The sequence below is a fragment of the Oreochromis niloticus genome, linkage group LG19 (genome assembly GCF_001858045.2).
Source record: "Oreochromis niloticus isolate F11D_XX linkage group LG19, O_niloticus_UMD_NMBU, whole genome shotgun sequence".
NCBI lineage: Eukaryota > Metazoa > Chordata > Actinopteri > Cichliformes > Cichlidae > Oreochromis > Oreochromis niloticus.
The window spans coordinates 5,403,967-5,426,284 of NC_031983.2; the positions used below are offsets into that span (position 1 = coordinate 5,403,967).

General features: G+C 40.5%; 1 protein-coding gene across 3 annotated transcripts in view; it reads left to right on the forward strand.

Moving 5' to 3' along the window:
• Window positions 1–22,318, forward strand: part of kcnh5b (potassium voltage-gated channel, subfamily H (eag-related), member 5b) — a 199,710-nt gene that overhangs the window by 44,913 nt on the left and 132,479 nt on the right. For all 3 annotated transcript variants that reach the window (XM_025901102.1, XM_003451194.5, XM_025901103.1), the window contains exons 7-8: window positions 19,453–19,610; window positions 20,726–20,997. In XM_025901102.1, coding sequence (XP_025756887.1) covers window positions 19,453–19,610; window positions 20,726–20,997 — 430 coding nt within the window. The remainder of the gene's footprint in view (window positions 1–19,452; window positions 19,611–20,725; window positions 20,998–22,318) is intronic.

Sequence of the window (22,318 nt, forward strand, 5' to 3'; positions counted from 1 at the left end):
AGTTTCACGACACTTTTAGCTCCCTGGTCACTTCCTTTCCCCTTAACGATTAAATGCCAGATACTTCCTGTCTGGCTAATTGAAAGCTGTTAATCTAATAACATTACTGGAAAGAATTAGTAAGCAAGTCTATCTCATTTGTACCCAAGGTGCATTTGTCAATTTGTTTTTAAAGACTTTTTCAGATGGTTTTCGATACCTGGTGTACTGAATCAGGGAAAAAACTCCTACAAAACATACATGAATATCAATATCAGTCTAGTGATTCTGTCAGGGTGAAATAATGTTTTACTGTGAAGCTAAAGGGTAAAGCTCTAGTCTTCTACTCAGGTCAGAGTAAAACCAGGGAGTCAAGTGAGCTGGTCTCCACTTGCAGACGGGGAAACTGAGGTCGAATACTGATGTCAGGATGGAGGTGAAGGCTCACAGAAAACTGCAGCTCGCCTTGTCTGCTCAGCAATCTCCCGCTTCATTACATAACATCCTTAGATGATCCTCCTGGCTCTGGCCCCGTCTTCTGTTCCATCTTTTTGCTTCAAAGTTGAGAATTTTTTTATTTTCTAATGTTGTAAATATGTAGCTAGGGGCTGTACAGTGTTGGCCTCTGCTGCTCTGAATACTCAGCTTTGTTAATTGTGTTAAAACACATTGTGCAGAGCGTGCAGAAGCCTCGGGGGTCCTGGCTGCTACTCCTGTTTTTAAGAAGAATGAATGACTTATGTTTATTTTCATGAGCCTTGTTCTCTGCTCACTGGGTATGTGTAGATTTTTGACATACAGAAACTATAAAGGAATCTATTTAGAAAACACCATTTACAAAAGAATCTATTTACAAACACTAGTAGCAGAGGGAGCTTACTATACAGCTGAATGAAAATCAGTGGATGATGTCAAAATGTTGACCAACGTATGGACGCCATCTCTTCTGTTGCATGTGCAGTTTCTAGTTACTTATCAGCAATATGCTGTTTAGTAATGGAGCAATATCAGCTTAAACTCCACTGACTCACATTATTATACGTTCAAGTTTGAAAGTAGTTCATACTAAATAAACTGACTTATTACTTCCACCGAGGTGTTAATGTTTTTGCTACCGTTTCTGTAATTCTGGCTGCAAACACAACAGCTCAAAAGGTTTCGAATGAATTTTGATAAAACTTTAGACGTATGGAGTGGAGTCATGTTAACAATCACATCCACCAAGATCAGCAAGGTCAACTTAATGATTTATTGGTGGACTTAGAAACTATGATTCTTCCAATTGTGGTGTCTACTGTATAAAGATTTTAAATATCAGGTCACATTTGACCTCTGACCTCTCCTACAATATGGATCTGAAGGTCAACAAGATAATACTGCTATGTAGAGCTATTTAAAACCATGTTTCGTACTGCCACTGTTTGTATTGACATTTAGGCATACAGGGAATGATATATGAGGATTCTAAATATCAGGTCACATTTGACCTCTGACCTCTTCTTCAAGGTCAAATAAGGGCAAACTTTCATGAAATGTCTTGCCTTCAAAACTATTCTTAAAATTCTACTGCCTTTTCACATCTGATCTTTTATCTGATTTTTACTGCTCTACAAAGTTCTTAAAGTACGTTTAAAAAGAATAAATAAAACAAAATTAATACAGAGACAATAAAATACTATTACCCTTAACGGTAAACACAGCCCAGAGAGTGGGCAGTGTTTACCTGGCAAAGGTTGCGCCTTCGAGTGCTTCTTTTTTTGATGCTTTGTAGTGTCGAACAGAGATGCAATTTAAGACAGGCTTAGCCTTAAGCTGTTTTCATTTCAAGTCTAATGTCTCATTTATATTTTACAGCTTTTGAGGAACCGTATGTATTGAACCTTTAAACTGCAGAATACTGTAAAGAAGTATTCTCTATAAAACTGCTGATCTCTTGGCACGTTTTTCATTTGATATGTCCAAAGACAGTTTTGTTTTCAGCTGCACCTAAACACTGTGATAATTCTGTAAGACTCGTTAGAGTTTAAGTGCGGATGACACCAAAAATAACTGAGCTCCAGGTTTTGTTTTCTTTGCATACACGTGAATTTTAGTGCCTGTACACCCCCTGAAACCATGTTCCTGCTTTTAGACAGACCTTTCTCTTTCAGGCGCCTCGGCAGTGATGTGTTGCAAAGCCGACAATAACACGGCTGAAAAGAGTCGTGTGTTATTTATTTACTTTGTCTCATTCGCTGATGTTAAAAGTATGGTGTGCTGTTGATGCTTCGGGCCTTTCTGCTCAGTTTTTTTTCTAATGCCGTCTTACTATAATAAGACTGCGAATCAGTTATGAGTATCATTATTATTAACACTTATACTGAACCCAGACTGGTGATATCAGTGCATTAGTCTTAACCTCTGGGGCTGAAGCCAGTTGGAAAAACTGCAGTACCTCTAATGGCCACGTCAGCAATGACATTAAAAAGCCTGTTAAAGTGGTTTTCAGCTGTGTGATTACCACATGTTAAAGAAATATGTAGGACTGCTTTCATGCGTCTCTAAAACTAGAAACATCCTGTCTCAGAGTGATGCTGAAAACTAGTTTGTTAATTTATTACGTTTAGACTGGACTGCTGTAATTCACTATTATCAGGCTGTCCTAAAAACTCCCTGAAAGTCCTTCAGGCTGTACCACTCCCGGCATACCACTAGAGAGAGCCAAGACACCACAAATGAAGTCTGTTTATTTGGCGCCAAAAGATGAATTGGCCTAAATTTGCACTAAAATATTAATATTTAAAAAACTATAAAAGTTATAAACACCAAAAGTCATAACATAATAGTCCAGCTCCAGCCGCACAAAATGATCTAACATATGTAACCCTAATGTCAAAACTGTTTGGCAGAGGAGCGCGGGAAAATTTTCACTAAAATATTAATATTTAAAAAACTATAAAATTCATAAAGACCAAAAGTCATAGCACACCATTCCAGATCCGGCCGCACAAAATGAGGTAACATATATGAAGCTTGTCTCAAAACTGCGAGGCGAGATTCGCTGCAAAATTTCAGGCGGAAACTGGAGAATAATAATAATAATAACTAGAAAGCGAAAATTTCAGAAGAAATTTTATGTGTGCCTATGCCGCTGCGAATCAGTGTAGTTTGACATTCATACGGCTACAGAGAGCAAAACTCAGAAGAGCAGCCATTCTCCACCGTGAACTATGGTAAAAACAAACACCGCTCGCGCCTCACAGATGACAGCTTACAGTTTTGGGTAAAGATGAAGTGACTTTGCACAGCCCCGATTTGCAGATGCTGTGCACACAGGTTCATGAGCAGAAGTCCCATTGTACCACGGCAGACCCGACAATGTTTGCATGAACACTCTTTGAAGCATTACGTTATGGACCACTTTTCACACATGCTTGGTGTACCCACACAGCCGGCTGTAGCTTTTCAACTGACAGCCCGACACACACCCAAAAAACAGCCGAAAGAGCACAGACTTTACGCCCGTGGGTCCACCTCCCCTGCAGCGGCACTGCAGACCACGCCCCGCCACACACATCAAACAAGTAAAATAAATATTTATGCACTTTTGCATTTACTTTTTGTTTTTTGTTATTTTTACACAGTAAATGATTAACAATGGTCTACAGCCAAACTTGTGTATTATTATACAAACTTTGGTTGTAAGATGCAGATAACTATTTAATAAAAAGCTAAATATTTTATACGAGAGTAAGAAAGAAAAGTATATCTTTGTGTCCCCCTTTCCCTGTTAATGCCCTACCTGGCCCCCTGGCAAAAGCTTTGCTAGATCCGCCCCTGCACAGTTACCAGCTGTCAGCTACACAAAAACAGGAGCTGGGTGTTTATTTGTCTCTGAGAAACAGTTCATAACTTCCCTTCAACTCATTCATGTCACCTAAAGCAGGGCTCGCAAAATTTCAAAATCCCTGGTAGCCCTTCGGGGAGGCACTCTTCAGTTTTTGGTAATAAATTTAAGTAGCCCGAATAAAAAAAAAAAGAGGACAATTTTTTGATTGATGTTTTGTTTCCTTTACAATATTATACATTAAAGTATAATACTGTAAAGGAAACAAAACATCAATCTAAATCTAGTATAAATCTAAAAATATTTAAAACACAAATTACAACAACAATTTCAATCATCAACTCAAATATTTGGTTCTAATTGAACAAATTTCTATGAACTTGTAAGAACTGTACAACAGGAATCAGTCTGTGTCAGATCCTTATTTTTGACATTTCCACTGAAATCACAGGTAAGAGGCAAGTGCAACCAAGATCTAGGCCATTTGCTTTTTGAAGTTTGCAAAGACTGCTAAATTTTGTCAGTGGTAGTTCACTCTTTGCAACATAGTAGGCTGTTCTAAACAGATTTTTCAGGACTTCTTGTTATACTTGGTTTATTTTTAGTATGCTTTTTGCAATTGGTGTTTGTTCTGGGAAAGATATTGCAGACTGGGCAATAATGCATTTCTTGCATTTGTCATGGGTTCTGATGGGGTCTTTCTTAAAATGACTGGTCCCAGTAACAAAGGCGCTTGTCGACTCAGAAATCGAGGGAAACTCACAACACACCCGGCAGAACATGAGGTTATTTAGCTCGTCGTATTCCAGCCACATAAATTCTTTAGTCCATGAAACCATAAAGCTGCGCTTTCTTTTTCCCTCATAGTCTGATTTGTCATAACTTTTCCGTTTTGTGGTTGGCTTTTCTTTGGCTGCCCCTTCTTCACCCTGACCTCTCTTGTTTGGCTCTGCAGAACTAAAATACCTGCTTAAATCCATCTGCTCTTACATGCATATTTACATAACGATCAGCAATTCTCTGCGTAATCAGCCTCTATCACGTTTAAGCTTGCTGCAGGAGATTTCACTTGTCATGTTTGATAGTAAGCTAACGATTGATAAGACGATGTCAGAGGAAGTGGTGTGCAATTAATCTGTGACTTACCAATTAGTGCTGTCGCTCTCTACACACAGTTAGCGCAAAGTGAAAGTGAAAGCAAAAAACAAGCGCAAATTCAAACGCGATTTCAATGTGTCACATATTGACAGTGGCTCATCGATGCCGATGACATAATTACTCAGCTACATTTGCGAAAGAATGCAAAAGCATTGACATATCTTTCCCTCCCATGATAGCCCGACGGGCAGGGCTGAGATGGATTTTGGTAGCCCGACTGGAAAAATCGCTAGCCCCGGGACGTCGGGCTAGCGATTTTGCGAGCCCTGTAAAGGGTAAACCTGTTTCTCCATCACCAGTTCAGCTCTGATGATTCAGTAAGGACATCTCCTGGTTTGGACCAGCCGCAAAATTAAAATCAAATGAATTCTAACAACAGCTGATCAAGCTTAAACGTGCTGCTGTTGTTTAGCGCGATAAACAAGAGCGAAAAGCCGATCGTTGATCAGTTTCACGATTGAAGTTGCAACAGGCCAGAGAATGACAGGGGAGGCTTCATAACGACAGAATAAATTGTAATATTTTCTCTGAATGTGGGACGATTCCGTTTGTACGGCAACTCTACGGACTAACCGTTATGAATAAAATAAAGTTCAACGTCAGTAACTTAGCGCGCACACAGCTCTATAGAAACTCCTGTGCAATTCATAACTTCTTACCTGAAATTCAGTTCACCTCACGCTCCTGCCTTAGGTTTGCCTGATCCACGATCTACCACCGGTCGATCGGCGGTCCCCTCGCCGCCTCCTATGTCTCGTTCCCGCATGTTTTTCTGACACACACCGGTAGATAGCTGCTCTCTGTTGTAGCTGCGCGTTAGCCAAGACCAAACAACTCAGTTATTATTTCCACATCGACCAGCATCATCGGCCCATATAAACGAAAAATAAGTCCACCTAAGACAGTCTGTTGGCGAGCGAACAGGTGATGGTCAGCAGTCTCACTGAAGGCAAGCCCGGGTGCTCGAAGGGTCGCTAGCCACGCTAGCTAGTTAGCCGGCAACATCGTCAGATATAATATGGGATGTTTTGACAAAACGAGCAGATATTTGAAGTTTACACACCTACATTCTCGCCTGAAAATATCTTAAAAGTTCATTTTGTGACCTAGAAACACGAATAAAAGACGTTTAAAACGAAGAGGTGTCCGCCATTGTTGAACTCGGCAGAGGCGTGCTATGCATTATGGGATATTGAGTTTAAAAACAAGCATACAGATTTCGGCCGTACTACTCCCGGTATACCACTAGAGAGAGCCAACCCACCACAAATAAAGTCTGTTTCTATGGAAATTGGCCTAAATTTGCACTAAAATCTAAATATTTCAAAAACTATAAAAGTCATGAACACCAAAAGTGTATACCATACTAGTCCAGCTCCAGCCGCACAAAATGATCTAACATATGTAACCCTATTGTCAAAACTGTTAGGCAGAGAGGCGCGGGAAAATTTTCACTAAAATATTAATATTTAAAAAACTATAATAGTTATAAACACCAAAAGTCATAGCACACCATTCCTGATCCAGCCGCACAAAATGAGGTAACATATATGAAGCTTGTCTCAAAACTGCGGGGCGAGATTCGCTGCAAAATTTCAGGCGGAAACTGGAGAATAATAATAATAACTAGAACGCGAAAATTTCAGAAGAAATTTTATGTGTGCCTATGCCGCTGCTAATCACTGTAGTTTGCCATTCATACGGCTACAGAGAGCAAAACTCAGAAGGGCAGCCATTCTCCACCATGAACTATGGTAAAAACAAACACCGCTCACGCTTCACAGATGACAGCTTACAGTTTTGTGTAAAGATGAAGTTACTTTGTACAGCGCCGATTTGCAGACGCTGTGCACACAGGTTCATGAGCAGAAGTCCCATTGTATCACGGCAGACCCCGACAATGTTTGCATGAACATGCTTTGAAGCATTACGTTATGGACCACTTTTCACACATGGTTGGTGTACCCCACACAGGCAGCTGTAGCTTTTCAACTCATAGCCCCACACACACCCAAAAAACAGCCAAGAGAGCACAGACTTTACACCCGTGGGTCCACCTCCCCTGCAGCGGCACTGCAGACCACGCCCCGACACACACATCAAACACATAAAATAAATATTTATGCACTTTCGCATTCACTTTTTGTTTTTTGTTATTTTTACACAATGTTCTAAATGATGAACAATGGTCTACAGCCAATCTTGTGTATTATTATACAAACTTTGGTTGTAAGATTCAGATAAGTGTTTAATAAAAGCTAAATATTTTATATGAGAGTAAGAAAGAAAAGTATATCTTTATGTCCACCTTTCTCTGTTAATGCCCTACCTGGCCCCTGGCAAAAGCTTTGCTAGATCCGCCCCTGCACAGTTACCAGCTGTCAGCTACACAAAAAAGGAGCTTGGTGTTTACAGGGAGTGCAGAATTATTAGGCAAATGAGTATTTTGTCCACATCATCCTCTTCATGCATGTTGTCTTACTCCAAGCTGTATAGGCTCGAAAGCCTACTACCAATTAAGCATATTAGGTCATGTGCATCTCTGTAATGAGAAGGGGTGTGGTCTAATGACATCAACACCCTATATCAGGTGTGCATAATTATTAGGCAACTTCCTTTCCTTTGGCAAAATGGGTCAAAAGAAGGACTTGACAGGCTCAGAAAAGTCAAAAATAGTGAGATATCTTGCAGAGGGATGCAGCAGTCTTAAAATTGCAAAGCTTCTGAAGCGTGATCATCGAACAATCAAGCGTTTCATTCAAAATAGTCAACAGGGTCGCAAGAAGCATGTGGAAAAACCAAGGCGCAAAATAACTGCCCATGAACTGAGAAAAGTCAAGCGTGCAGCTGCCAAGATGCCACTTGCCACCAGTTTGGCCATATTTCAGAGCTGCAACATCACTGGAGTGCCCAAAAGCACAAGGTGTGCAATACTCAGAGACATGGCCAAGGTAAGAAAGGCTGAAAGACCACCACCACTGAACAAGACACACAAGCTGAAACGTCAAGACTGGGCCAAGAAATATCTCAAGACTGATTTTTCTAAGGTTTTATGGACTGATGAAATGAGAGTGAGTCTTGATGGGCCAGATGGATGGGCCCGTGGCTGGATTGGTAAAGGGCAGAGAGCTCCAGTCCGACTCAGACGCCAGCAAGTTGGAGGTGGAGTACTGGTTTGGGCTGGTATCATCAAAGATGAGCTTGTGGGGCCTTTTCGGGTTGAGGATGGAGTCAAGCTCAACTCCCAGTCCTACTGCCAGTTTCTGGAAGACACCTTCTTCAAGCAGTGGTACAGGAAGAAGTCTGCATCCTTCAAGAAAAACATGATTTTCATGGAGGACAATGCTCCATCACACACGTCCAAGTACTCCACAGCGTGGCTGGCAAGAAAGGGTATAAAAGAAGAAAAACTAATGACATGGCCTCCTTGTTCACCTGATCTGAACCCCATTGAGAACCTGTGGTCCATCATCAAATGTGAGATTTACAAGGAGGGAAAACAGTACACCTCTCTGAACAGTGTCTGGGAGGCTGTGGTTGCTGCTGCATGCAATGTTGATGGTGAACAGATCAAAACACTGACAGGATCCATGGATGGCAGGCTTTTGAGTGTCCTTGCAAAGAAAGGTGGCTATATTGGTCGCTGATTTGTTTTGTTTTGTTTTTGAATGTCAGAAATGTATATTTGTGAATGTGGAGATGTTATATTGGTTTCACTGGTAAAAATAAATAATTGAAATGGGTATATATTTGTTTTTTGTTAAGTTGCCTAATAATTATGCACAGTAATAGTCACCTGCACACACAGATATCCCCTAAAATAGCTAAAACTAAAAACTACTTCCAAAAACTTTCAGCTTTGATATTAATGAGTTTTTTGGGTTCATTGAGAACATGGTTGTTGTTCAATAATAAAATTATTCCTCAAAAATACAACTTGCCTAATAATTCTGCACTCTACACCTGTATTTGTCTCTCAAAAATAGTTCATAACTTCCCTTCAACTTATTCATGTCACCTAAAGAGTAAACCTGTTTCTCCATCACCAGTTCAGCTCTGATGATTCAGTAAGGACATCTGCCGTTTTTACAGCTGTGGCTCCAGCAAACATCAGCTGATACCAGAAATTAAAAGCAAATGAATTCTAACAACAGCTGATCAAGCTTATACGTGCTGCTGTTGTTTTGCGCGATAAACAAACAAGAGAGAAACGCCGATCATTGATCAGTTTCATGACTGAAGTTTCAACAGGCGATGGATGAAACTTCATCCATCGCGTGAGGTGAACTTCAGTTCACCTCACGCTCCTGCCTTCGCTTTCCCTGATCCACGATTGACCTCCGCGTTAGCAAACACCGGACGATCGGCGGTAGCCTCACCGCCTTGTATGTCTCGTTCGCGGCATGTCCTTTCTGTCACACACCGGTGGATAGCTGCCCTCTGTTGTAGCTCCACCACCAAACAACTCAGTTATTTTTTCCACATCGACCAGCATCATCGGCCCATATAAACGAAAATAAGTCCAGCTAAGACACAGACCCTTGCCGAGCGATCGGGCGATTAAACAAATTTTAGCCACCTCACTATCAGCCAAGCCTGGGTGGTTTTTCACGAAGGGTCGCTAGCCGCGCTAGCTAGCTAAGCTAGCGGCGCTAGCTAGCTAGCCAGCCGGCTATCAGCAACACGTAAGAGAACTGTTGCTAAATAAACTACACCTAAACTCGGTTTATATCTGACCCAAATAGAGTGCAGGTCATAACTTCTTACCTGAAATTCAGTTCACCTCACGCTCCTGCCTTCGCTTTCCCTGATCCACGATTGACCTCCGCGTTAGCAAACACCGGACGATCGGCGGTAGCCTCACCGCCTTGTATGTCTCGTTCGCGGCATGTCCTTTCTGTCACACACCGGTGGATAGCTGCCCTCTGTTGTAGCTCCACCACCAAACAACTCAGTTATTTTTTCCACATCGACCAGCATCATCGGCCCATATAAACGAAAAATAAGTCCAGCTAAGACACAGACCCTTGCCGAGCGATCGGGCGATTAAACAAATTTTAGCCACCTCACTATCAGCCAAGCCTGGGTGGTTTTTCACGAAGGGTCGCTAGCCGCGCTAGCTAGCTAAGCTAGCGGCGCTAGCTAGCTAGCCAGCCGGCTATCAGCAACACGTAAGAGAACTGTTGCTAAATAAACTACACCTAAACTCGGTTTATATCTGACCCAAATAGAGTGCAGGTCATAACTTCTTACCTGAAATTCAGTTCACCTCACGCTCCTGCCTTCGCTTTCCCTGATCCACGATTGACCTCCGCGTTAGCAAACACCGGACGATCGGCGGTAGCCTCACCGCCTTGTATGTCTCGTTCGCGGCATGTCCTTTCTGTCACACACCGGTGGATAGCTGCCCTCTGTTGTAGCTCCACCACCAAACAACTCAGTTATTTTTTCCACATCGACCAGCATCATCGGCCCATATAAACGAAAAATAAGTCCAGCTAAGACACAGACCCTTGCCGAGCGATCAGGCGATTAAACAAATTTTAGCCACCTCACTATCAGCCAAGCCTGGGTGGTTTTTCACGAAGGGCGCTAGCTAGCTAAGCTAGCGGCTTAGCTAGCTAGCCGGCTATCAGCAACACTTAAGAGAATTGTCGCTAATATGGGATGTCTTGATAAAACGAGCAGATATTTGAAGTTTACACACCTACATTCTCGCCTGAAAATATCTTAAAAGTGTATTTTGTGACCTAGAAACACGAATAAAAGACATATAAAACGAAGTGGTGTCCGCCATTGTTTAACTCGGCAGAGGGGTGCTATGAATTATGGATATGGAGTTTTGTAACAAGCATACAGATTTTCAGCCGTACTACTCCCGGTATACCACTAGAGAGAGCCAACCCACCACAAATAAAGTCTGTTTCTATGGAAATTGGCCTAAATTTGCACTAAAATCTAAATATTTCAAAAACTATAAAAGTCATAAACACCAAAAGTGTATACCATACTGGTCCAGCTCCAGCCGCACAAAATGATGTAACATATGTAACCCTATTTTCAAAACTGTTTCGCAGAGAAGCGCGGGAAAATTTTCACTAAAATATTAATATTTAAAAAACTATAATAGTTATAAACACCAAAAGTCATAGCACACCATTCCTGATCCAGCCGCACAAAATGAGGTAACATATATGAAGCTTGTCTCAAAACTGCGGGGCGAGTTTCGCTGCAAAATTTCAGGCGGAAACTGAAGAATAATAATAATAATAATAAATCCGACGAATAGTAATATGTGTGCCTCTTGTCATAGGCACACATAACTAGAAAGCGAAAATTTCAGAAGAAATTTTATGTGTGCCTATGCCGCTGCTAATCACTGTAGTTTGCCATTCATACGGCTACAGAGAGCAAAACTCAGAAGAGCAGCCATTCTCCACCATGAACTATGGTAAAAACAAACACCGCTCACGCTTCACAGATGACAGCTTACAGTTTTGTGTAAAGATGAAGTTACTTTGTACAGCGCCGATTTGCAGACGCTGTGCACACAGGTTCATGAGCAGAAGTCCCATTGTACCACGGCAGACCCGACAATGTTTGCATGAACACACTTTGAAGCATTACATTATAGACCACTTTTCACACATGCATTCACTTTTTGTTTTTTGTTATTTTTACACAGTGTTCTGAATTATGAACAATGGTCTACAGCCAATCCTGTGTATTATTATACAAACTTTGGTTGTGAGATTCAGATAACTATTTAATAAAAGCTAAATATTTTATATGAGAGTAAGAAAGAAAAGTATATCTTTGTGTCCACCTTTCTCTGTTAATGCCCTAGCTCCCCCCCCAAAAGCTTTGCTAGATCCGCCCCTGCACAGTTACCAGCTGTCAGCTACACAAAAAAGGAGCTTGGTCTTTGTCTCTCAGAAACAACTCATAACTTCCCTTCAACTCATTCATGTCACCTAAAGTGTAAACCTGTTTCTCCATCACCAGTTCAGCTCTGATGATTCAGTAAGGACATCTCCTGATTTCATCTTCATGCTCCAGCAAACATCAGCTGATACTAGAAATTAAAATCAAAAGAATTCTAACAACAGCTGATCAAGCTTAAACGTGCTGCTGTTGTTTAGCGCGATAAATAAGAGCGAACAGCCGATCATTGATCAGTTTCATGATTGACGTTTCAACACGCGAGAGAATGACAGGGGAGGCTTCGTAACGACAGAATAAATCATAATGTTTTCTCTGAATGTGGGACGATTCCGTTTGTACGGCACGGCAACTCTATGAACTAACCCTAATGAATAAAATAAAGTCCAACGTCAGTAACTTAGTACGCACACAGCTGTATATAAACTCCCGTGGCATTACGATTGTAAAAGGTCAACGAAAATAAATTACACCTAAACTCGGTTTATATCTGACCCAAATAGAGAGCGACCGGGTGCTGACACGAGTTTCACCCGCCTCAATATAAGCCAAGCCTGGGTGCTTTTTCACGAAGGGTTGCTAGCGGCGCGAGCTAACTATGCTAGCGGCGCTAGCTAGCTAGCCGGCTATCAGCAACACATAAGAGAACTGCTGCTAAATAAACTACACCTAAACTCGGTTTATATCTGACCCAAATAGAGAGCGACCGGGTGCTGACACGAGTTTCACCCGCCTCAATATAAGCCAAGCCTGGGTGCTTTTTCACGAAGGGTTGCTAGCGGCGCGAGCTAACTATGCTAGCGGCGCTAGCTAGCTAGCCGGCTATCAGCAACACATAAGAGAACTGCTGCTAAATAAACTACACCTAAACTCGGTTTATATCTGACCCAAATAGAGTGCAGTTCATAACTTCTTACCTGAAATTCAGTTCACCTCACGCTCCTGCCTTCGCTTTCCCTGATCCATGATTGACCACCGCGTTAGCAATCGCCTGCCCGGCCTCATATGTCTCGTTGGCGGCATGTCCTTTCTGTCACACACCGGTGGGTAGCTGCCCTCTGTTGTAGCTCCACCACCAAACAACTCAGTTATTTTTTCCACATCCAGCTGTAACTCCGATTCTATGCGAGCATTTGCGAGAGACCAGGGAGGTGAAACGACAGAGAGAGTCCCCTCGCTATCCATTTGCAGCCAAGTGCGGCAGCTAGCTAGGTAGCCAGCTAGGTAGCCGGCTAGCTGTCAGGCAGGACCGACGTAGTCAGAGCACTGTCGCTAAATATGGGATGTCTTGATAAAACAAGCAGATATTTGAAGTTTACACACCTACATTCTCGCCTGAAAATATCTTAAAAGCTTATTTTGTGACCTAGAAACACGAATAAAAGACATATAAAACGAAGTGGTGGCCGCCATTGTTCACTCTGTAGAGGCGTGCTATGAATTGTGGGATATTGAGTTTTCCACCAAGCATTACCGTAACTTTTGAATGATTTGCGCAACCTTAAAAATTCCAAGGGCTCCTGAAAGCAGCGACGCTGTGCGCACCGTTGAAATTGTCATCATTACGGTAATCCAAATAAGGGTACACAGGCTGTACCACTCCCGGCATACCACTAGAGAGAGCCAACACACCACAAATGAAGTCTGTTTATTTGGCGCCAAAAGATGAATTGGCCTAAATTTGCACTAAAATATTAATATTTAAAAAACTATAAAAGTTATAAACACCAAAAGTCATAACATAATAGTCCAGCTCCAGCCGCACAAAATGATCTAACATATGTAACCCTAATGTCAAAACTGTTTGGCAGAGGAGCGCGGGAAAATTTTCACTAAAATATTAATATTTAAAAAACTATAAAATTCATAAACACCAAAAGTCATAGCACACCATTCCAGATCCGGCCGCACAAAATGAGGTAACATATATGAAGCTTGTCTCAAAACTGCGAGGCGAGATTCGCTGCAAAATTTCAGGCGGAAACTGGAGAATAATAATAATAATAATAATAATAATAATAATAAATCCGACGAATAGTAATATGTGTGCCTCTTGGCATAGGCACACATAACTAGAAAGCGAAAATTTCAGAAGAAATTTTATGTGTGCCTATGCCGCTGCTAATCACTGTAGTTTGCCATTCATACGGCTACAGAGAGCAAAACTCAGAAGAGCAGCCATTCTCCACCATGAACTATGGTAAAAACAAACACCGCTCACGCTTCACAGATGACAGCTTACAGTTTTGTGTAAAGATGAAGTTACTTTGTACAGCGCCGATTTGCAGACGCTGTGCACACAGGTTCATGAGCAGAAGTCCCATTGTACCACGGCAGACCCGACAATGTTTGCATGAACACACTTTGAAGCATTACATTATAGACCACTTTTCACACATGCATTCACTTTTTGTTTTTTGTTATTTTTACACAGTGTTCTGAATTATGAACAATGGTCTACAGCAGGGGTGGGCAATTCCAGGCCCCGAGGGCCGGTGTCCTGCAGGTTTTAGATCTCACCTTGGGTCAACACACCTGAATCACATGATTAGTTCGTTATCAGGCCTTTGGAGAACAGGACATGTTGAGGAGCTAATTTAGCCATTTAAATCAGCTGTGTTGGTTCAAGGACACATCTAAAACCTGCAGGGACACCGGCCCTCGGGGCCTGGAATTGCCCACCCCTGGTCTACAGCCAATCCTGTGTATTATTATACAAACTTTGGTTGTGAGATTCAGATAACTATTTAATAAAAGCTAAATATTTTATATGAGAGTAAGAAAGAAAAGTATATCTTTGTGTCCACCTTTCTCTGTTAATGCCCCCCCCTAAAAGCTTTGCTAGATCCGCCCCTGCACAGTTACCAGCTGTCAGCTACACAAAAAAGGAGCTTGGTCTTTGTCTCTCAGAAACAACTCATAACTTCCCTTCAACTCATTCATGTCACCTAAAGTGTAAACCTGTTTCTCCATCACCAGTTCAGCTCTGATGATTCAGTAAGGACATCTCCTGATTTCATCTTCATGCTCCAGCAAACATCAGCTGATACTAGAAATTAAAATCAAAAGAATTCTAACAACAGCTGATCAAGCTTAAACGTGCTGCTGTTGTTTAGCGCGATAAATAAGAGCGAACAGCCGATCATTGATCAGTTTCATGATTGACGTTTCAACACGCGAGAGAATGACAGGGGAGGCTTCGTAACGACAGAATAAATCATAATGTTTTCTCTGAATGTGGGACGATTCCGTTTGTACAGCACGGCAACTCTATGAACTAACCCTAATGAATAAAATAAAGTCCAACGTCAGTAACTTAGTGCGCACACAGCTGTATATAAACTCCCGTGGCATTACGATTGTAAAAGGTCAACGAAAATAAATTACACCTAAACTCGGTTTATATCTGACCCAAATAGAGAGCGACCGGGTGCTGACACGAGTTTCACCCGCCTCAATATAAGCCAAGCCTGGGTGCTTTTTCACGAAGGGTTGCTAGCGGCGCGAGCTAACTATGCTAGCGGCGCTAGCTAGCTAGCCGGCTATCAGCAACACATAAGAGAACTGCTGCTAAATAAACTACACCTAAACTCGGTTTATATCTGACCCAAATAGAGAGCGACCGGGTGCTGACACGAGTTTCACCCGCCTCAATATAAGCCAAGCCTGGGTGCTTTTTCACCAAGGGTTGCTAGCGGCGCTAGCTAACTATGCTAGCGGCGCTAGCTAGCTAGCCGGCTATCAGCAACACATAAGAGAACTGCTGCTAAATAAACTACACCTAAACTCGGTTTATATCTGACCCAAATAGAGTGCAGGTCATAACTTCTTACCTGAAATTCAGTTCACCTCACGCTCCTGCCTTCGCTTTCCCTGATCCACGATTGACCTCCGCGTTAGCAAACACCGGTCGATCGGCGGTAGCCTCACCGCCTTTTATGTCTCGTTCGCGGCATGTCCTTTCTGTCACACACCGGTGGATAGCTGCCCTCTGTTGTAGCTCCACCACCAAACAACTCAGTTATTTTTTCCACATCGACATCAGCTGATACTAGAAATTAGAAGCAAATGAATTCTAACAACAGCTGATCAAGCTTAAACGTGCAGCTGTTGTTTAGGCGATAAACAAACAAGAGCGAAAAGCCGATCATTGATCAGTTTCATGATTGAAGTTGCAACAGGCAGAGAATGACAGGGGAGGCTTCGTAACGACAGAATAAATCGTAATATTTTCTGTGAATGTGGCACGATTCCGTTTGTACGGCAACTCTACGAACTAACCATTATGAATAAAATAAAGTCCAACGTCAGTAACTTAGCGCGCACACAGCTGTATATAAACTCCCGTCGTGCTAGCTAGCGAGAGAGAGAGAGTCCCCTCGCTATCCATTTGCAGCCAAGTGCGGCAGCTAGCTAGGTAGCCAGCTAGCTGTCAGGCAGGACCGACGTCGTCAGAGCACTGTCGCTAAATATGGGATGTCTTGATAAAACAAGCAGATATTTGAAGTTTACACACCTACATTCTCGCCTGAAATATTTAAAAAACTATAATATTCATAAACACCAAAAGTCATAGCACACCATTCCAGATCCAGCCGCACAAAATGAGGTAACATATATGAAGCTTGTCCAAAAACTGCGGGTCGAGATACACTGCAAAATTTCAGGCGGAAAAAGGAAAATAATAATAATAATAATAATAAGAATAATAAATCCGACGAATAGTAATATGTGTGCCTCTTGGCATAGGCACACATAATAATAATAATAATAATAAATCCGAGGAATAGTAATATGTGTGCCTCTTGTCATAGGCACACATAATAATAATAATAATAATAATAAATCCGAGGAATAGTAATATGTGTCAATTTAGTAGATTGATTTAGTAATGTTGTTTTGTTGATTGTTGTGTATCATCCTGGTACATTGTAGTGAATGCTGTGTGTGTGGTGTTCTTAAGCTGCTGGAACCTTGAATTTCCCCTTGGGGATTAATAAAGTATCTATCTATCATCTATCTATCTTCAGTTGATCCAAAATGCTGCAGTGAGACTGCTGATGGGGAGAAGAAAGAGAGAGCATATTTCTCCTACATTGGCTTCTCTTCATCGACTCCCTGTTAAATGGAGAATTTAATTTAATTTCCTTCTCCTCAAATAAAAGGTCTTGAATAATCAGGACCTAATAACGTAGTAGTAGTACACTGAAAAAATAACCTATTGGATTAACATGAAAAAATATGTACAACGGTTGCAGGAAGCAAAGTTATGTTTAGTCAACTTTAATTTTTTTATAACTGCACAACTCTTACATGGTAAATTAACAAGTTATCAAGTTTTTCAAGTTATCTCATGTTAATATAACACAAAAATGTTTGTTCACATTTAAACTTTTTTAATGTTGAGTGTATTTAGTTACCTTATGTTAAACTGATATAATTATTTCATTTTAATATATGTGTTTGTCTTGGTAATCTCAAATTACAAAGATTTGTTGGTCTATGAGCTAGTAGACCTGATGTCCTCTGGTTTGTCATGGGCATCTGTGTTTGGAGTCTTCATCATTCTCACTGTAGTCTCCTCAGTGCTGTGAAATGAACAGTTTCTGCTCTGCATCAAACCAAAGCTGAGGAACATGTAAGATTCTGGGCCAAAATATCCTTTAGCTGGATGAGCTGGATGTCTCAGAGTCTAGGGAAGTCAGGATGTAGGGAAGGCACACCCACAGGACTCTGTCCTCTGAAGAGAAGTTCAGTAGTTTCCTAAAAGCATATCCATAAACTGAAACTTGACATTGGTGTTAAGGCTGCACTGTTTTTGTCTGTCTTTGTAAGTGCTGTAACAGATGCAGGAAGTCTGTGTAGAGTCTATCTTCAACTCTGTCTATAGTCCATCTCTGGTCCTTGAAGTCTTCATGCATCAGACATTGAGTAATACTGCATGTTTTCATCTGTTTAAGAGATTAAAACGATGGTTGCATATACTTCATATTAGGAACATGGTTATTTTTTACTTTATTTTCATGCACATACTGATGAGGGGGAGAGGAAAAAAATAAATACTGTCATCATCATCATCATCGAACATTTTTTATAAACACCAAAAAATGTGATTTAACCCACTGGAGTCAACGCCTGTGACAATGTGTCCAAATCACATTTTTATTGCTTTATGTGCTAACATAAGTATTTCTGGTGCCTGTAATATCTAAAGCAGCTCATCAAAATGTCAACAAATAAATTAAAGGGAGTAAATAAAAAAAAAACAAAACTCACTAAATACTGAAATCCTATGTAGATCAGTCAAAGTGAACCAGTCTACAAAAGCTTCAGGGCTTGCAAACAGAATACAAAACATTGGGATAAATTTTACACTAAAGCTTGGGTCAGTGTCGCTTACCCTCACTGCTACAACTACATCATCCTCTCCACCATCCTATCCTTTGTAGTGGCTGAGGCTACATCTGGGTAATGTTACTGCTGACACACTTTCAACAGAGCAGCAAAACTAATAGTAATAAAAATAAGTTTTAGAAAAAGAATAAAAACTAAATCTATGGAGAAATAAACATCCCAAACATATGTTTCAACCAGCCTTAGTTCAATATTATAGTTAGTCTTTGGGATGCACAAAAAGATGGAGATCCTAGTGTTTCTGTGTATGAAAAGTAACATGTGGTAATCCAAACACCGGAGAACCAGTTCAGTGTATCATTTTATCAATGAAGCGTTTACCAGCATCTATTTTTCTGCTTTACTGAAAAATGTTGAAAAACAATTACAATCATTAATCTTAAATGTGATTCTCTATTTAAATTCTTGGCTGGTTTAGGTTCCTAATTGTGTTGTGAAAGATAATGATGAATTATAGAGGCTAATAACTATGTTTTCTCTGTGTTTTTCTCAGTTTTGCTGGTTTTCCCCCCGTTGAGCTTTGAGCTGCATAACAATTTATTTCTAAATGACAAAATGTCATTTAGCAGTAATTTTGATGGATGCTGAAGTGCGGCTTAGAACATAATAGTCTCTCTTGTTTTGCTGCAAATTGCTTGACCATATCTACCAGTTTCTCTATCAACAAAATGAATACAAACATGGTAGCTACTTAATGACATTGTAAAGTAATGAAAATTGGGCTTGCTGTTATGAATAGGAACACCTGAATATCTTTACTGCTTGATGTGGTTGTAAAGAAGCGTCTTATTTGTTGATAGTAGGGTTATTTTTTAGTTATGAACATAAAGCACTTTTTGAATAGAACAATTAACTTGCAGGTGAACTAAAACAATGAAAGCGCGCTGTGTTTATAATTTTCTTTACTCCATAATTCATTTTCCCTCGTGCAGATCTTATGTAAGCACATAAAAGGTCTCTAACAAACTTTTTCAAAAGTTTTAATTGCTGCTGTGGGCAGCTCTGATTTTGTGCCTGTTTTGATTACATGTAAAAGTATTGTTGCAACAAAATATCAGTCTCAACATTTCTACAAATGTTTCAGGGTTTCATTTTCCCCTTTCCTTCCTCCTTTCTCTCTCACTGCTGCTCAGGGCATCAGTAGCCTGTTCAGCTCTCTGAAGGTGGTCCGCCTGCTGCGTCTGGGCCGGGTAGCCAGAAAATTGGACCACTACCTGGAGTACGGTGCTGCAGTTCTGGTCCTCCTGGTCTGTGTGTTTGGACTGGTGGCTCACTGGCTTGCCTGCATCTGGTACACTGTGTTTGAAATGATTTCAAAAGTCATTGAGGAAACCTTCCCTTTTAGTAACATCTAAAGGCTGCTGCTGGCTCTTCTAGGAATTTACCTAACCTCACTGCACCTAATTACTCATGCATGCTCATTGCTTCCTTGTCCCTATCTGTGTTTTAAAAATCATACAATGCTGTTCTGCTTTGTTTCTTCCACATGATATTGAGTGATATGCTAATTTATTTTGACCCATAGCAAGATTAGGGGGAAACAGAAATCTGCTTCAAATCGTTCCCTAATTCCACATAATCATGAACATTTAACACAACAATATTTTTCTAATGTATTGCTCACTGAAATGTAGTCCAGGGTCATTTTTGTACATTCTTGTATTCTTGTACATCACACAAATGACCTAGTTAAATACTTCTAATGTATACTTCCAAATGTGCGTTAGTTTATTTTTATTAAGATTAAAGTGAACAGTCCATAAACACACCAAAGTCTTTCATATGATAAAGGTTATCAATTTCAATAACCGTATTGAATATTTACTGAAGTTGTAAATTCACTACTGTTAGCAAATAAGAATTAGAAGTGTCTGATTTTATGTTAAGAGCTCTGCGCCCAATTAATGAAAGTAATAAAAATGGTTTACAAATTTTAAAAAAAGTTTTCCCCTCATCTAAATCATAGTTGTGATTACTTGCTTTGTAATGAAACAGTTCTTTCCTGCATTATGTTGTTTGTCATTTTCTTTGAAGCCTGCGGGGTTTGCACATTAAACCTGTAATGTTGAACTGCCTCATGCTTTAAATTTGGGTTGGGCAGCATTTTTTTTAACTAGAGCACCACATTGTCTTACATAAAGTAAGCAAACGGCCAACCGGATAACTGAATTGATACATATAAATGCATTTGAAAGAAGACGGTGATATTTAAGCACATTTACAGATTTGTTAAAATCAGCTTTCTTAGAATCTCTCATTTAGTCAAGGCTGGTGAAAATGAATGGGGAAGAAGATATTTTATTCAAATCTCAATCAAATTGTTCAGTTGTCAGACTAGGTGAATGTACTTAAACTACTTAAACTAGGTACTTAAATGTATTCAAATTCTGATTTTGTCCCAAACAGGTACAGCATCGGAGACTACGAAGTTATCGATGAAGCCACCAACACCATCAAGATGGACAGTTGGCTTTATCAGCTGGCTATCAGCATTGGATCGCCTTACCAATACAATGCCAGCGGTTCTGGAGAATGGGAGGGCGGCCCTGGCAAGGATTCTCTGTACATCACGTCGCTGTATTTCACCATGACCAGCTTGACGACCATTGGATTTGGAAACATTGCCCCCACCACAGACGGAGAGAAGATCTTTTCTGTGGCGATGATGATGGTGGGATGTAAGTACAAGCTATGTGTTGTTTGGGCTTTTTGGTGATTTTCATGGAGCTAACGGGTATTGGCTGATGTTTCAGCCAGTGAAATGGTATTGTAGGCCATTTCCACCCAGTAGTTGTCCTCTGCTGCTGTAATATTCTTTGCAGACATTAAAGTTGTCTGAAGGAACGCTCGTGATGGAGTTTTGATATGTGCTGACATAATGTGATGTTTGAAAGGTTCAGGTGTTGTTAGTTGGTCAGTCCAATGCTTTATTTCTATGCTAGTAACTTTAATGATTAAAGATATAGTTGAACACTTAAGACATTCAAGAGGTAATTACTAATGAATTTACTGACACCTAAATCAGGTTGAAAATTCTTGTTGCACAATCATTTGTGCAGTCACACTCAGAATTCACAATGAATGGACCGCAATGAATACTTAACATTTTAACAACACCAACTTTCGACTTGATATTTATAAGGTCAAAATTTGTGCTCAGCACCCCGTCACAAAAGGATAACATCACATCACGCCTGGCCAAATGCTAGAAAAAATGTGTTGAAACGCTCTAAACATTCAAACGTTTGACTAAAGGCGTTGTTAAAAACAATGTTAAAAAAAGAGCCCAACAGAAAAGCATGTTGGAGTTGTAATGGAAATGTCCCAAGGTTGACTTCATTTGCAGATCATTCTTGGATTAAAAACATGGTTGTTGATAACCATGACACAAAACAGACACACACACCCTGCACTGATGTATACGCTCACAGACTTTTAACATCAGTGCCCCTTGTGAGGACTTTTTTTTACCTAAACTCTGGACACACCAAGTCACATTTGGAGTATCATATCTGTGCACCCAGATGAATGCTTTGGCTTATTATGAGCTGCCGCAGAGCAATTTAACATTATATTTAAGCAGTAATTTCACAGTCTTGCCTTTGTTGGAAAAGTATACTTGACTTTCTGTCTATATTAGGCTTTTGGGCCACGTAAAGTATCCATATTTTGATAGATTCTGGTCAGCTGTGTGCAAATAGGTTTATTGTATGTTTGACTGCTGTTGTCTCAAGAGACTGTAGTTGGAAGACTGGGATACTTATTAATGGTTTTAGAGCACCTGTGTGTGTGTGTGTGTCTGTGTGTGTGTGTGTGTGTGTGTACCTGACATGTGCACTCTATAAGGTTTCATTGTTGTCACGTAAATTGTGTGTAAGCCAGCATATTTTCCTCAGCTGTGTGGACCATTTGACTGACATACTTTGGTTATATTAGAATGTCATAAAACAAATATAGTACAATACCCATTTTATATCCTTTTTTACATTTTAAACAGGC